This window comes from Schistocerca gregaria, chromosome 1, assembly GCF_023897955.1.
Source record: "Schistocerca gregaria isolate iqSchGreg1 chromosome 1, iqSchGreg1.2, whole genome shotgun sequence".
NCBI classification, from domain to species: domain Eukaryota; kingdom Metazoa; phylum Arthropoda; class Insecta; order Orthoptera; family Acrididae; genus Schistocerca; species Schistocerca gregaria.
In genome coordinates, this window is record NC_064920.1 from 204,729,767 (window position 1) to 204,747,384 (window position 17,618).

At 38.3% G+C, this 17,618-nt stretch overlaps 1 protein-coding gene across 1 annotated transcript; it reads left to right on the forward strand.

Annotated features, from left to right (window-relative positions):
- The first annotated feature begins 16 nt into the window (after positions 1-16).
- Positions 17-16,727, forward strand: LOC126336920 (PRKR-interacting protein 1 homolog). Its single transcript, XM_050001067.1, has 3 exons — positions 17-344; positions 4,320-4,499; positions 15,955-16,727. Exons 1-3 carry the CDS (start codon positions 240-242, stop codon positions 16,165-16,167), a joined length of 498 nt encoding a protein of 165 aa, XP_049857024.1. The 5' UTR covers positions 17-239; the 3' UTR covers positions 16,168-16,727.
- The last annotated feature ends 891 nt before the right edge of the window (positions 16,728-17,618 follow it).

Below are 17,618 nucleotides of genomic sequence, written 5' to 3' on the forward strand. Positions count from 1 at the left end.
ACAGTATCAAAGATTTAGTAAAGCATGGAGCCAAACAGCACGAGATGCTCTGTCTCGTAACGCAAATCCCACCTTTAGTTCCATCTTTGTGTGTAACTGCTTTGTACAAGTTTACTGTTTTGTTTATAGTTCATACTACTAGTCTATACGTGGGGATTGGGGAGAGTGAGCATAGAACATTGTGTTTTAGTTTTGACGTATAGCGAATGGACTGTTCTGTGTTATAGCGAACAGAAGACATGGAGAGCGATAACAAACAAAAAGATGAAGACGATAAAATTTTCATAGCGAAGACACCCTTAGAAATTCAAAGATTGAAGTTAGAAAAATTAATGAAAAATCCGGTATGTAAAGAGGTTACTTCGTAGAGAACTGAATATTCTAATGTTGTACAAAAGCTTAAAGCTTACTGATTATGACATTCATTTTTGTATTGTATTCATTATAACAGTCGTACCATGGGAAAAATGATACATAAGATATTCTAGTGAAGGCGGCTTAGTGCAATGCAAGTGGAATGAAACATTACTTTTTGTTTAGTAGGCCTACTTAGTTCTGAATTTCATTGATGTCTCATTTTTATGTACGCTCACACTACCCCGCCCAACCCCACCCCATTTAATGCGCCGACACTTCCTCAGAGGCCAGATATAAATATATGTATAATCGTGGTGCAGAGCTGTGACTCGAAACAGAATCCTTGTTTTCATATACACTTGTTTTCCAACTGAACCAAGAAAAACATCAACCTATTGTAGCTTCTTGTATTCATGTAAGACAATACCTTCGCCCTCACATAGAGTGCGAGTCAAAAACAATATTTATTGTGTGTGAAAGTCACAGATCGTTATGTAAGCAGTTGAGTGGCTCACTGTTCAAATTCCTTGTGAACTTGAAATTTCATTCATAGTTTGATGCAAATTCAGCTGATTTTTTCTCTTGCATTCTTGTAATTTACCAGCTTCGTTCGTGTCAACTATATTCATAGACTTGAACTAAGATCATCTTAAAAGTTATAGATCAGCTGAATCTACAGATAGATGATGCTAGCTTCATCCAGTAATGTGATGATTGTGTCATTCATATGTCAGCAAACAGAAAGAGGAGAGAGAACACTGTCTACATCTGTTTTCATGTCTATATTTTGCAGTGAAAGTACAAACAGCATAGCCCAAAGTGTAGGTAGATTAGAATGTGGCCTTCCAGTTGTCTATGTCAACAAATGCATCTATGAAATCTCAGATGGTAGGATGTACTGTAATGCTTTGGCCCCTGTCATCGTCAAGAAGGTGAGCACCTCCACATTTTGGCCTTATACTAATAGCAGCATAAAATCACACATTAAAGACATGTACAAACAAAATAATATCAAATGTATTTAATTGGAAAAGTAAAATTAAACTAAAGGGACAGCTCCGGAAATCAGGGGGTTCAGCAGAGGACTAACAAAATATATCTGATTTCTAATTAAGACATACCAAAACAAAACTTTAGCAAAAATCAAGCACACAAAATCCTCAGCAACAAACAATTCCTCAATAAATACAAAAAGAGAAAATTAATTCATATTACAGCAACCACAAATGAATCTCCAAAAACTGGTATCATAAATTTCACTTAACCTATGTAGCTAGAACTAAGTTCGCAAAACTATCCACAGTTCCCCCAGTCCAGTATCAAAACCTTCACTTGTCCAATTTAATTAAATGAAGTCTCCAATAGTAAGAAACCAAAACTAACTCATGTAGCTATTATCGAAAACCAAACCTTTCAAATGTAGGAGGGACAAACCCCTCAAAACCCAACAATCACAATCAAACAAAATTACCTTCAACTAACAAACCAAAAATTGATAAAAATTACATTTTCATCAATTTCACAACTATGCAGAGGAATGTAAATAGCCTACCATACATACTGTGATAAAGAGCAAATAAAACCATAAAACATGCTTACCAACAAGTCAGCTGGTAGATAAGTCTAACCTGGTGCACACTCCATCCAACCCCCCCCCCCCCTCCGCTCATCCTAAATACAATACCCAAATAAAAATATTGTTAACAAAAATTACATAGTCATTCATACCTTACACAATCATAAAACCACACCTCCCTCCCAACTTTCCTCACAGAGATGGTATGATCATAGACCCACTACACTCAAACTCCAAAATTAACTTTATCAATATACCCATCCTAAATTATATACTGCCCACCTGCCTGCCACACATTCAACATACAGTCTTCAGAAACTCCACACTGAACTAAGTCTTGAAACCAGAAACAATATGGACCACTCCTCAATGTATTCCTCAATTAATAGAACTAATATCAGTTTTGTCCGTCAAACCACCGCCCTAAAAACTAACTCAGAACACAGCCCTCTCACACGAATGTTCCCACAAAACTACTACCTGCCCCTCACTTCACCTTCTCACAAGCAGGCTCATAAATTTCTACCCTTCTCAACCCCCCCCCCCCCCTCCTTAATAAACCCTGAATAAACATCTGTACTAAAAGAAAGCCAATCTAACATAAGACAATCACAAAAACCCATCTCATGAGCACAAAACTAAATTGAGGAGCAATAGCAAAAATAATATGTTAGCAACTGTATCTTGCATGGCCAGCCTAGACTCCTGAAACCATGCAGCCCTCTCTAAACGGATGTCGAACATTTTCCCACCAACAATACTTGTCCCTTGTCTGAGACTCGGCAACTTTGGTTCTGGTTTCATCCAAAGAATGAGGACCCGTGTTACAGTTGCTACCTCATGGCGGCATCACAAGCTAAAGACAATCACTGCCACGAATGAGAGGCATCTACGATGACATGCACTCAAGAAATTCCATACGCCGCTCCTTCTGGATGTCTGCTTACAAGACAGCGGCATCAACATAATTCAGATATGGCACCAATAGTGTACCAAAGTTTTTAAGTTAAATGTAGATTGGTCTGTGACTGTCCTTCAATACTAATCAAGTGTACAGTTATTCTTGTACTCAAAGACATAATACATTGTGTGTGTTGTACTAGCCACTCAACCTCCTCCTGCTGTAAATCTAGACTTGCTTTGATACCAAATTGGTTAAAATCATTGCATTGCATATTTGACAGTGAAACCAAACAACTGCAAAAATTTATGTAGGTGGTGTCTGTTCTTTCGGACATGTCCAAAAGGACAGACACCACATATATAAATATGGTGAGGCTAGCCAATGACCCTTTCAGTGCAGATGCACACCATGCTCAAACTCTTACAGGAAACAGCAAAATGCCACAAGTAAAAAGAATAATGGCAGGGGTAGCACATCATTAGTATGCAGATAAGTTGAGATTTTGGGTCTGATGAAAGGCATATTTTCCCCATTGATGTAAATCAATGCCCAATAGCTGCTAAGTGTGAATTCCTTTGTGTCTTGAATTTAATAATGGTCTTTGTATGAGCACACTTTGCAGTGTAGAATGACATGTTGGTAAACTTCATAGTAATTTCCATAACTAATAATAAATTAAAAAAATTATATCTCCAAGCCTAAATAATGCACTGAAACATTAAATCCATAGCTAAAAACAAATCTATAGCCAGCTACAGCTGACTTTAAAATAGTGCACAAACAAAAGACACTACCCCACACACTTGCAATATAATTCCTAGCAAACGTCAGTCAAGCAGTCCAGTGACTCACTAACATAACTCTAAAATAATATCAAAGCAACTGCTTTCAATGCTACAGAGCACCACCACATACTGCAGCACGCCCTCATCAAACACAATCCATTTCAAAATGCTCTACCACCCATGTGACACAACACTGTCACATCACTGGTCAAAGCCTATATTCAACGATACATGTTTCGGTTGACCCATGGAGTAACATGTTAATCTATATTGTAGTCCAAGGACCAGTTAATGTTGGAAGTTTACAGTTTAGCTTTAAGTAAATTAAGTGATATTGAATGCTTCAGTTAATCCACTTTTTGTGCCACTTTGGAAATTGTTCTTGATATGCAATTGCAGTGCATTTCATCGGCATCTTTTGGTGATGCAGTGGTATTCTCTTTTAAGGCTGCCATAGTTTCATGTCTTTTTGAAAGACTCCCCCTTCCTTCCTCCCTCCCTCCCTCACCCCTCCCCACTGCCCCTTCTCTATCCTTGCAGACAAATTAATAGTAATACAAACATATGATTTCCAGAGTATTTTCTGCAGAATTTAGGTTGTGTACTTTTAAGTTCGGCGTTGACTATTTTTTCTTTCAATACGAACTTTGTTGCGTCATTGTTAGCCACATTTATACAGATGTCTCTTAAATTGCAGGACAAGCCTGTCACAATTCCTGAAAGGCCAAAGGACAAGAGCATGCCCCATGTGCCCGATTTTGTGCGGAATGTTATGGGCTCCAGTGCAGGTGCAGGGAGTGGAGAGTTTCATGTCTACAGACATCTACGCAGGAAGGAGTATGCTAGGCAGAAATTCATCCAAGAAAGAGCTGAAAAGGTATTTCTCTTACACACTATTGAAGTATAATGTTATTGGAGAGAGAAAAAATCTACTCACTAAGCGGCGGCAGAACACACACGTAAAGGAGGTTATACTTAACAAAAGCTTTCAGAGGCAGTGCCGCCTCCTTCAGGCATAAGCGGAAGAAAGAGGGGTGAAGGAAAAGGACTGGTGAGGTTTAGGGAGAGGAGTAGATTTTGGAAAAGTCACTCGGAACCTTGGGACAAGGGAGATTTACCTGGCGGAATGAGGAGTGTCTTTCCTTCTCATCCCATCCAGTAAGTCCCCCCTGACCCACAGTTCTGGGTGACTTTTCCAAAATCTACCCCTTTTCCTAAACCTCTTCGGTCCTTTTCCTTCAACCCTCTTCCTCCACCTGATGCCGGGAGGAGGAGCCACTGGTTATGAAAGCTTGCATAAGTATAACCTTCTTTTATGTGCCTGTTCTGCCACTGCCTGATGAGTAGATTTTTATCTATCCAATTATATTGTATTATCAAAACTGATTATTTTTATTGTCGCATTATGACGGTAGTCATATTTACGGTCACTGTGGCACACAGATACACACTTAAAATATTTTAATGTCATTTCTCATAGTGTGTGTTTCAAGTGGAAGATGTCTTCTTGTTGTTCACATGGGCACTTACGTTTTATATTTGTTTTTGATCACTGAGTGCTTCGCATTCAGGAGGATGCCGGTTCAATCCCGCGTCCGGCCATCCTGATTTAGGTTTTTCATGATTTCCCTAAATCACTCCAGGCAAATGCCGGGATGGTTCCTTTGAAAGGGCACAGCCGACTTCCTTCCCTGATTCGATGAGTCCAATGACATTGCTGTCTGGTCTCCTTCCCCAAACAACCCAACCCACTGAGTGCTTACTGTAGTGTATTAAAGAATATACTGGGTGATCAAAAAGTCAATATAAATTTGAAAACTTAATAAACCACGGAATAATGTAGATAGAGAGACACATATGCTTGGAATGACATGGGGGTTTTATTAGAACCGAAAAAAACAAAGTTCACAAAATGTCCAACAGATGGTGCTGGGCAGCAAAACATCAGTGACTGTGTATGACAATCATGTATAAAAGGAGCTGTAAAATGAGAGAGAATCAGATGCACCAGCAGTCGCAGCATGTTGACGTTACCTGAAATGGCACTTTTAGTGAAGCTGTATTATCAGAATGGGGAATGTGCTAGTTCAGCATTATGATCCTATCGCAGTAGGAAGGGGATTCGAACGGGTAAAGGTCCGTTGACAAATGTAGCTGTGGCAAGAATGATTTTGAAGTTCGAAGCCACGGGTTGTTTAGACGATAGACCTCTTAGTGGCCGACCAAGCACAAGGCGTAATGCTGCTGAGACACTTCAGAAAGAAATGGAGACTGTAGTGGGTTTGTCCATGCTTGGGTAGTCAGCGCTCATGCAGTCGCACGTCGCACCGGCATTCCATACACTACCGTTTGGTTGGCACTTAGGCGTACCCTCCGATGCTATCCATACATATCCATCGGCATCATGAACTGTTACCTGGTGATATAGTGAAGCAGAGGGCATTTGCACTGTGGGTGTTTGAAAACATGGTGGAAGATGACGATTGGTTGAGTAACGTGTTGTGGACCAACGAAGCTCATTTTATGCTCCGAGGGTCTGTCAACACCCACAGCTGCAGAATTTGGGCTACCGAAAATCCTAGAACTGTCGTGGAAACTCCATTGCATGGCGAGAAAGTCACGATATGGATTGGATTTACCAAATCTACCGTTGTCGGGCCTTTTTCCTCAGAGGAAATGTGTGATTCTGGTTTTGTAACTGATACCGTGACAGGTGAGAGGTACGTCGATATGTTACAGAATCGCATCATCCCCATCCCAGCTGATAAAACACCCGCTGGAACATACAATGTTTATGCAAGATGGCGCTCCACTCCATATGTCTAGATGCATGAAAGATCTCCTGTGCACATTGTTTGGTGATGATCGTGTGCTCAGCCACCACTTTTGCCATGCTTGACCTCAGTCCGTGCGATTATTGGCTTTGGGGTTACCTGAAGTCGCAAGTGTATCGTGATCAACCAACATCTCTAGGGATGCTGAAAGACATCAGACGCCAATGTCTCACCATAACTCCGGACATGCTTTACAGTGCTATTCACAACATTATTCCTCGACTACAGCTATTGTTGAGGAATGATGGTGGACATATTGTGCATTTCCTGTAAAGAACATCGTCTTTGCTTTGTCTTACTTTGTCATGCTAATTATTTCTATTCTGATCAGATGAAGTGCCATCTGTCAGACATTTTTTGAACTTTTGTATTTTTTTTTTTTTTGTTCTAATAAAACCCCATGTCATTCCAAGCATGTGTGTCAATTTGTACCTCTCTATCTACATTATTCTGTGATTTATTCACTTTTCAAATTTATACTGACTTTTTGATCACCCGGTACTTTTGTATATACAGTGTGTGTGTGGGTTTTTTTCCGCTAAGTGTTTTTGCTTATACAGTATTAAAATTTAGAAGAAAACTTGACGTTTGGTTGTGCCCCGTAAGACAATGGACAGTCAAAATTTCCACTCCCCTGCTTACAGCTGCCTGCCCACTTACTGCAACACTCATTGCAAAAATTGCCATGAGCAATTACTTTTAGCTTATTGCCTCCTGAATAGGGCCGATCTATTTATTTATTCACCCTTTGACCATTCTGTGCAACTGTACAGGACAAATCATATATATTACAGTTATAACTTACACATATACAGACTTGAATCAGATTAGGCAGGGATGGGGCAGAAGTCAGCCATGGCCTCTACAGTGGAACAAACCCTGCATTCATCCCAGAAACTTGGAGAAACTATGGAAAGCCCTAGTCAGGATGGCCAGGTACAGGTTCAAACCCCTCTCTTGTCAAGTGCAAATCCATTACCTTAATACTGTGCTGCCTTGCTTGGTATACTAATTATGTATTTAAAAAAAACTAGCAATGAAAGCAAACATATCTGTAGTCTACAATTAGCTTAAATTGTGCACAAGAAATATGGACAGTAACATTGCTATATCATGAAACTTAGCTATGCAGGTTGGTCAGAAACAGTCTGCAAATCCTATAAGAGCATTACAAGGTAGACTGTGCTGAGAAATAATTGTTAAGAAAAAAAAATCTATTTGTTGCATTGTTTCCAAGATAATCAGCATCGGAGTTGCCATTCAAGCCATTGCATGTCCAAATTCAAGGTGCCCGCCAGAGGTGGTGTTTCCAAATGTGTGCTTTGTTTCATTTCCTAAAAACAAAAGAGAGAGTGATACAAAAATTTGACATGTGATGTTAGTAAGAAATGAACCAAGCTAAAGGCACTGTCATCTATACTATGAGAATGCATAAACAACTGCTAACACTCCTTCCTTGAAAACTATTCATGTAACTGATTTCCGCCCATACATCTATTGCAACTGCATCTGAAACAGAGGAAACAGGAAAGCAACAGCAGAAACATTCTTGTGAAGACATACACAGCAAAAATAATGTACCTCTTATAAATTATTATTTTATACAATAAACGAGGTCCAAGTATTTCTGTAAGTTAACATAGTCACTTACATTGTAGAAACACTTCTCCATTAGAAATGTCTTTAATTCTGCTCTAAAAGATTTTTCTTGAACCCCTTTGTTTGTTGGCAATGCATTATAATAGTGCAGTTTTACTCCTTTGCATTGAATAATTTTCTCTTTTCCTTGTTTATAACATTTTTATCCCTCATGTTAATCTTCCTCATTTTGTGGTAAAGCTCGTCCGCACCATTTGGTTCATCTACTTCTTCTTCCAAAGTCCAGAAATATTTTGATGTATGACTTAAAACAATCATAAGTGGTGAGTATTTTCTGCTAGGTCTCTGAAAGCGATATTTCATCATTATTAGTTGTGGGCTGTAATCATAACAAGCCATTTATTATTGTTGTTTTCTCTAAATATTAATCACTAAATACTTTGGCAGTAACTGTTATACTGCATCCTACTTTCTTTACTTGGAATCTTATTGTGTAGAAAAAACCAACAAAGTGTTTTAAAACACACAGTGCAATAATTACATTATATGAATTGTTATGATACATATGTCGCTGAGTCTTTTTAATGTGGAAAGAAGTCAAAGGTGTACATTTTATTTAAATGCGGTACAATAGAATGTCTTACAGATATGAAACAATATATATTATGTTTAGAATGATTCATCTGGTTTCATAAGACTGTATCTTGTAAGTGAATGAAAATAGAAACTTGGGGTGAATTTAAACTTTTATATCAGGACTAGAAGTTTACCTTGCTGCTAGTTGCAAGTTGCTTGTTCGTGTGCCTGGTAGTAGGGGTCTCCCTGGTGCAGCTAACTAGCTTGTTCACAGACAGTTACGGTAATCATATACCTGGATATGTTGCAGATCTGGCTTTCCCACAATTGTGATAACATTCTGAAATTTTATTTTTCGTAAAGATGTAGCACCCCCACACTGATACCTACTTGTAACAGCATTTCGATAACTATGAGCTGCCTCAACAAAGGGTAAACCATAAGGGGTGAACAGATCTCACATTGGCACACCTGATCTCTTGGCATTTAATTTGTTTTTGCTGGCATTTGTGAGAAACTCCATTTACGTGCCTACCCTTACATTAGTTTTTGATGCAATGTTGCATAGCAACAGCAGGGACAGTAGTTTCATATAAGTTTGTTATACAGTTAATAGTGGTCTCATGGGACATTTGTGAAAGATAAATCAACCTTTTGATCCTGAACTTAATTGTAAAACACACGCCAAGGCTGTGCGTGCATGCATTTAATAAGATATACCCCTGGAAAATCGGATACCGCTTTTACCAGACAAAAACATTATACTTCTACACATAGGTTAAAATTTACTCAAAGTTTCTACCTCCATTCAGGTGGAAGATATTGTCTCGCAATTGGTTTCAAGAGTCCGTGTGAAGATACTCTTACACTCTACAAAACGTTTCAATATACTGTGATGTATTGTTGAATACATCTGTACCCAAATATCTGACTTCTTTCTGTATCAAAGTAAAACTGTTGAAAAGTTTGCAGAAATAGTTTTGACTCCTAGTACTATAAGTGTGATGATCTGAGAGAGTCTACACATGCAAACAAGATTCCCAGGTAGTAATAATGTACTTTATTCCAAATGAATTCAAGAAACTATTTGAATATTTTTCCAAGTACTCTTATGTTCATCCTATAAAATGACTTTTATTTTAATAATATGAATATTTATATATGTGTTTGGAAAGAGAGGGAAATTGATTTTTGATTGAGATTTTTACTTTAAGTCCTAACTGGTACCTGAATTTTGGGTTGCTGCCTCCTTGAATGATCAGCTTGTTCACCAGTTGGTGACGTATTCAGGGTGTATACGACCCGGGAGATCCGGGAAAAACCCGGGAGTTTTTTCATGCGGAAGAAAACCGGGAAAAACCTGGGAATTTTTTAGAATTCTGGGAATTTTTTGTTGTTTCAGTTTTCAGTTAAATTTTTGTAATTTTGACTAGTAAAAACCAATACTCTAACAAAGGATATTACTGTATCCCACTACTGCAGAATAATACTGCAGCATTAAAACATGAAGGAGAGAAAAAAAAACGAAAATATAACTTAAATTGCAAAACAAATGCACCATATAAAATAACACAGTGCGCGTACAAGTGTCTGCCAACAGCGAAATGTGGCAAAAGCTTTAGGAAAACTATGCAATGCTTCATAACAACAAATTGCCTCCGATGAGCGTGACATCACAACCGTTTACATAAGCAGTCACGAGCAGGCACATGCACACTCGCAGTTGAGTTGCATATGAGTAATACCTTCTCCCGCTTCTGGCTACAGAAATGTGACTGTTGGATGTGTAACCAGCTACATGGGGTACCCAGAAAAAATCTACCGGCACGCCCAAGCTGCTTGATTCATGCGTGCGTGGCAGGCCCGGTTCTAGAGGGGCAGGCGGCAAACCGGGTTATCTGAGCTGGGCGGCAATTTCGGGAGGAGGGGGAAAAGTCATACTCTTGAGGAAATAAAACCTTGTTTTACACAGCACCTAGCATCCAGCACACGTCGGTCTATCGATTATTCATATGATTTCGAAATGCACCCCTACTGGTTTTTGGACATTTTGGAACAGATTCTAAGTTGATTTCTGAATGAATTATAAGTTAATTTTTGAATGCGTGCATAATATATATGATGTCTCTGCCAGGGGAATCCGCATCACATCTAGAAATGTACTTTTCTGCAGACAAAACGGGATGGGGTTATACCAACTGAGCGGAATGAAGCCAAACTGGTGAATGCTAACTGCTGCTTGTTTGTATGGTTGATTTGATTTGCAAATGTGCAGCGTTGTTATAATTACTAGTAAAATCCATAGATTCAGACTACCAGAGTGGAAATAAATGACTAACAGGAATAACAAGTAAGGAAGATTATGTATTATCTTCTCGGTGTATCCAAGAAAGTGAAATTCTAACAGAAAATTTTTGGCCAGATCGCTACACTAGACAGGGCCAGTTGTAGTCCCTGGCTAGTAGTCCCGTAAATTCCATTCTGGGAGTAATGCGGAAAACGCATAGTACGAACACACAATAACACCTACCCAGAGAATAATCCTGGATAACTAAATTGGTGATTGTGGCAGGGTTAGTAAAGGTAACTGGAGAATGAGTTTTGACAATGATAGGAATAGTTACAAAATTACTGATGACATGGTTGTGTGTTAGAACAAGGAAGGAGAAGAAATGGGGACATCACACAAATTCTAGATGAATATGACTATTCCAAATTTATACAACAATTTCATTCTATCACTTTTCCGTCTCAGGCATGAGAAACTGAAGCATATGAGTGAAATGTGAAACTACTTCCTTACATAAAGCTTATTGCTTGTAGTAGGCCAGATAGGTATTTCGTATTGGTACTTCGTGAATTATATTGTCGTACTATAAAAGTGATCATTATTGCCAAAACAGTCTCGCTTATTTCGTGTATGTAACACTTTTGCAATTGATGCAATATTAGAAAGGCCTATTTTGTTTTATCCAGCACACAGTGACAAAATAGATGTAATCAGATCGAGAAACCATGCCAGTCTTGGGTACTATTTGTATTAACAGCTTTTTCAATATTAGATGACGACGTTTCGATTTTTCATGTAGCAAAATGTTTGACGAACTTTGACGAGGTGATAGTTCTTTCACAGAAAGGGAAGCACGCCATGTAAAGCTGTAGCAAGATTAGAGAGAAAAATCGCTAGGACCTAAGGATTGAAGAAATGTGTACTGTCTTGCATGTCTCTTGTCTTTACTGCTTTTGTAGCCTATATTTAATTTTATGTCACACAGAAAGTAGGTTATTAGCCAATAGGCAATAAAAGAGTCCAGATTTTCTGTAGTGTTCTTGTTCTCCTGGTTACAAATAATCCCATCCAGTATTAATTGCAATCTTTTTTGTCTTTTTTTTAGGGGGGGGGGGGGGGGAATCAGCAGGATGTCAAACTGGCCGACTTGGAGCAGGAGAGGCGCTACATGACATTTTAATGTCCACTGTCCTGAAATAGTTTGATGGCATTCATTATGAAATGTACACATTTGATTTCCACAGAGCGAAATACAGTGACGTTGTGTAAGGATGTCGTTTGAAGAGGTGTAGCACTGAACTTTGGCACACTTAAGACCAAATAACATGTCTTACATTTCCTCGAAGATATGTGTTTTGTACATCAGACTCTTCAGAAAGATGTGCACTACAAAATGAACAGCGCAGAGCAGTCTGGGTTATAGTGGGGCAGGGGTTAGTCTCCACATGACCTGTGTTTACATTTAGTGATTTTTCTGTTTCCTCTTCGTTTACTGCTCTCACGTCAAATGAAAACAAGATGGATATCTGTGGCTGGGAGCTATCAAGTGAATTAAAATACATCCACATAATTATGGAAGGCTTAAATATGTTACTAGTTTTCAGATTTTATTTTATTTCCACCTTTCTGACAGTCAAGCATTAATTGCCTGCAGAACAATGAAGTTTTTTTGTCGGTTTGCTAAAGAAATTTGGCCTTTATTAAGCTTTCCTGCTAAGGCAGTTAATTTATTTGAAATGAAGTGTTTAATTCCACACTATTGGCTAGTTTCAACTGTTCACTTCATTTCAGGTGCACGTTTTCATCTTCTAGCACATATGGCATTATGCCATAATAAAGAACCAAACATGAGGTAATACAGTACTGGTGCTCCAAGAAAATTGATGTCCCGAAAAGCTTAATATCAGGTCAAGGCCTACATCATGGGAATCTGGACATATGAAACTGTGGTTTAAGGTGAATTATGAATTTTAGTATGGTTCACGAAATTCCGATGCTCCTGGAGTTTCCTCTGATTACTTGTTTCTTTTATGATATAATGTAAGTAAGATCTTTTAATGTTTTACACGTACGAACATACGGACTTCCTACGTCGCCGTAGCTGCACAAGAGCAGCGGTGCCTCTTGCCTACCTCTCTCTGGCAACAGCTGAAATGAGTCTATTTCTAACAGGTTGCAGGAAAATATTGTGAATTGTGGTTCAAAAGGCGCTATTTTCAAAGTAAATTTCCTTTTACACAAGATGAACTATGTGCGAGAATGTACAATGAATTTCTTAAATCATAGAGTGTTTGCTCTCATTTAAAAATCAACTCTTTGATGACTAACCATTTAGCAGAATTTCGAGCCCAGAAGATCAGAGATTTATGTCTTCATTAAAAATTTTACTGGCGTATTTGTGTGATATAACTTAAAGTGTAATGTGAGCTAAACGGATCAACATTATGTGTGAAAGCTTAGCTTTTCTTGTAACTTATTAATCTTCAAGACAACTATTTTATGCGAAAGCTTTGCTTTTCTTGTAGCAACACTATATATATATATATATATATATATATATATATATATATATATATATATATATATATATATACTTAAACCATTAACTTTTCCTGTTGGGGGAATTCGAATTTATACTTTCGTAATACGAAAATAAAGAGCATACATGCTGCTGCACATCAAAGATCTTTCCAAAACGTGCTTTCTCCCCCAAGTTTCGTTTTTTCTAAAGTACTGAGAAATTCTATGCAGCTGTTAAAACCATATCCAATCAAAGGATTGATAAGTTTTACAGCTCCGACGGAGAGTATACTGTCACTTACTATGGAAAAAGTGTATTTTCACCTGAGAGAAAATGTATTTTTAACTGGGAGATCTGGGAAAAATCCGGAATTTTTTTTCCTTGTCCGCTTATACCCCCTGTAGTCAGCAACTACCCCTTTCACAATATTGTTGTAATGTAATTGGATAGATAAAAAAATCTATTCACTAACCGGTGGCAGGGGAACACACATTTAAAAAAAGATATTACATATACAAGCTTTTGGAGCCAATAGCTCCTCCTCCTGGCAGAAGGTTGGAAGGGAAAGGTCTGGTGAGGTTTTGGAAAAGGTATAGAGTTTGGAAAAGTCACGTAGAACCCTGGGTCAGGGGAGACTTACTGGATGGAATGAGATACATTATGTTTTCAAAAACTGATTATTTTCATTGATACATGTAATAATCATCGTGATTTAATTTTAGATATGGAATGATACTCTCTGACTTAATCAGTTTGTTGGCAGAGGTCAGTAACACTTGGAATAAGTCCAATCAGATGTCTATCATTAGTGAAGATTAATCAGCAAGATCAGAATACCTAAGTCAACTGGTGGCTACCATCCGAGGGGCACAACGTCCCATGAACACTGAGTCCAAGTGAGACTGAGATCAGTAGAGGCAAGGGGTCCTGTTGCAACTGTTGGCTGCTTGCAGCAGTATGCTACGGTGAATCTCTGTGGCTTGTGCTGAGTTTAGAACTGCTACTCTGTGACTAGACGGCCACTCGAGGACAGTTTTGGCCGAATGATATTTGCTTGGTGTATGTGTGGGCAGGTGATCAACAGAGGCAAGTAGTAATGTGCCACCTGTTTCTGTGGCATCTGCTGGGGTTCTACTTGAAAACAAATCTGCCTGTTGTGATCAGCTGTAATGTTGACGTACAGTCCTGCCAAGGTTGTCACCATCAGAGCCGGACCATCAGCATCCTACCAGTCATTCTTGTGTTTCATGTTGCTGGTACATGGAATTGCCAGATACAGCAATAATCATGTTATTCTCTGAGATTTTTTAATTTGTGAAGGACATTGTGTATTTAAATTCTGAAACAGTAATCAAAATATGAAGCTTTCCACAAAGATGTTTCTGCAGGATGTTCTATTTCTTGATGGTAGCTTTTATGCTGTTAAGAACTAGTATGTTGTATATTCTAAGGATGAATTAATTCGGCCAACCCTCCATGGAACTGTTCATTGTGATATTTCTTAATGAATGCATACAGGTTGTGACTTGCATGGATTTCTGCTGTGGACTAAATACCATTCCCTCATTCACTTGCTAACACCAATTGTCTAACCTCAGTTTTCTCACTTGTCATTTACATGATTACTGTTCATAAACACACTATTCATGCAGTTATAATTCACCCCTCTTTTTTAGTCATGCCCGAATGACAGTGGACAAAGGACTGACACTGTATGAAGTTCAAAAGACATATTTTTTGAGATAAATGACACATTACTCAAGGAACACTTCATAGTATCCTGCATCATTTCAGCGATGCAGTCCCTACATGACCTCACAATACACATAGATCCTTTACCCAACTACACATCTGTCTGCCTCGTGACTCATTACTTTTAACAGAGGCAGTACCTCAAGGGGTTGGCAGTGATCTGTACCAAACATGAAACTGATAATGTTTCAAAGTAACGGACAACCCTCCATTCATACAAATATTCAGTAGTCAAGGATATGACAGGAACAATCATTCAAAGCAAAAAAGTATAGTAAACATGGGCTCTGAAATGCGTATCTTAAGTGCTGCGAGCATTTCTTCATCTCCAGTACTGTGAACCAAATCTCTTCTACTGCAAACTCTTAGCGTTCCATGTTTTAGAAGGAGGTAGTATGGACTCAAACAAGAAAAAATTGTCCAGTAAACATGGGCTCTGAAAAATCATACCTTAAGAGCTGTGGGCACTAGGTCCATACTGCTACTCTTCAAAATATGGAAAGCAAAGAGCTTGCTGTAGAAGACATTTGTTTGACTGTATCAAAGATGAAGAAGTGCTCACAACTCTTAAGGTATGTATTTCAGAGCCCATCTCCTTGGATATTAACCATTCCTTTTGGGACACCATATAGTGTGTGTGGTTACTGTTTTTTTCTTCTGGTGGTTGTTCACTATGTCCTACTTTTTTATTCTTACTTTTCTGTTTTGTACTATTTGGTTTGTGTTTCAGTGTATTTAATTTGGCTTACTGCTCACACAGGATCTGATGGATGCAGCCTATCATCAGAAATTAGAAGAGCATCGTCGTGCTGCTGAAGAAAGGACTGCAAAGAAAAGAGCAAAAAGACTGAAGAAAAAACAGAAGGCCCGAAAACGCCCAAAGAGTGAAAACTTAGGCAAGTCTGAGAACAGCAATTCTGCAAGTGAATACAGTGCTGAAAGTGGAAGCAGTGGTGACGAAGAAAATAAATGATATCTGGTTTTCAATTTGATCTCATTTTCAATCAGTAAGGATAAATGAAAATATAGTCCTAAGAGAAGCATACATTGTGTATTCTGTGCAGAAAATCATATGTTCATGTATCAGTAATGGTATATATTTTCATATTTCTGCAAGATGAGAACTGTCATTATCTCACTGCTGTACCAAGTCTAGGTCATTATTTTATTTCTTACTGATTGTAGAGTGAGCTAATAATAGTCCCTCAAAAAAATGTTCATGTTTGCTTGTGCAACATTATTTCTTTATTTGATTCCAACAACTAGCAATTTGAAAATGTGCATTCCCAAATATTACCACTAGTAAAAATTATACAGATTCAACACATGGGTCTCAGGATCAGCTCTGACCTCTTGACAGTATTTTTCTATATGTTTTCCAGTTATGGAAGATTTTACAAATTTATTTTCAACTCAGTGTTTTGATGATGCAAGAAAATTCAGCTTTGGATATTAATATCAATACAGGTGGCAGTTCAGCTCCACATACACTGATGTTGTTTTGGCATAATAAATCTCATTTCATTATTATAAGCTTCTTTTTGTCTGTTACACTACTTTAATATTTTGTATGTCATTCTGAATACGGACAGGGAGAAAGGAATGAAAGAGGAAACCACCTGATAGAATAATTTAATCATTGTCGACATGTGGTTTAAGAATAATGAAAGAAGGTTATGTACATTTAAGAGACCTGGAGACACCTAAGGCTTCAGGTTGATTATGTAATGGTAAGCCAGAGATTTCAGAACCAGATTTTAAACTGTGAGACACTTCCAGAGGCAGATGTGCACTTTGACTACAATTTATTGGTTATGAAGTGTAGATTAAAACTGAAGAAATTGCAAAAGAGGTAGGAAATTAAGGAGATGGGACTTGGATAATTCAAAAGAACCAGAAGTTGTTGAGAGTTTCAGAGGGAGCATTGGGCAATGCTTGTCTAGCAGAAGGAAAAGAATGCAGTAGAAAATGAATGGGTAGTTTTAAAAAATGAAATAGTGAAGGCAGCAGAGAATCAAATAGGTGAAAAGACAAGGCCTATGAAGAATCCTTGGATAACATAGGAGATATTGAATTTAATTGATGAAAGGAGAAAATATAAAAATGTAGCGAATGAAGTAGGCAAAAGAGAATACAAATGCATAAAAATGATATTGACAGGAAGTACAAAATGTCTAACAAGAATGGCTGGAGGACAAATGCAAGGTTATAGAAGCTTATATCACTAGCAGTCCCCCATGAACCATGGACCTTGCCTTTGGTGGGGAGGCTTGCATGCCTCAACGATACAGATAGCCGTACCGTATGTGCAACCACAACGGAGGGGTATCTGTTAAGGCCAGACAAACGTGTGGTTCCTGAAGAGGGACAGCAGCCTTTTCAGTAGTTGCAGGGGCAACAGCCTGGATGATTGACTGATCTGGC

Excerpts from the sequence above, each read along its gene's own strand:
- LOC126336920 (XM_050001067.1), top strand. The coding sequence starts at position 240 with ATGGAGAGCGATAACAAACAAAAAGATGAAGACGATAAAATTTTCATA. Across the intron at positions 345-4,319 it reads AAAAATTAATGAAAAATCCG|GACAAGCCTGTCACAATTCC; the intron begins GTATGTAAAGAG and ends CTTAAATTGCAG. Across the intron at positions 4,500-15,954 it reads TCCAAGAAAGAGCTGAAAAG|GATCTGATGGATGCAGCCTA; the intron begins GTATTTCTCTTA and ends CTGCTCACACAG.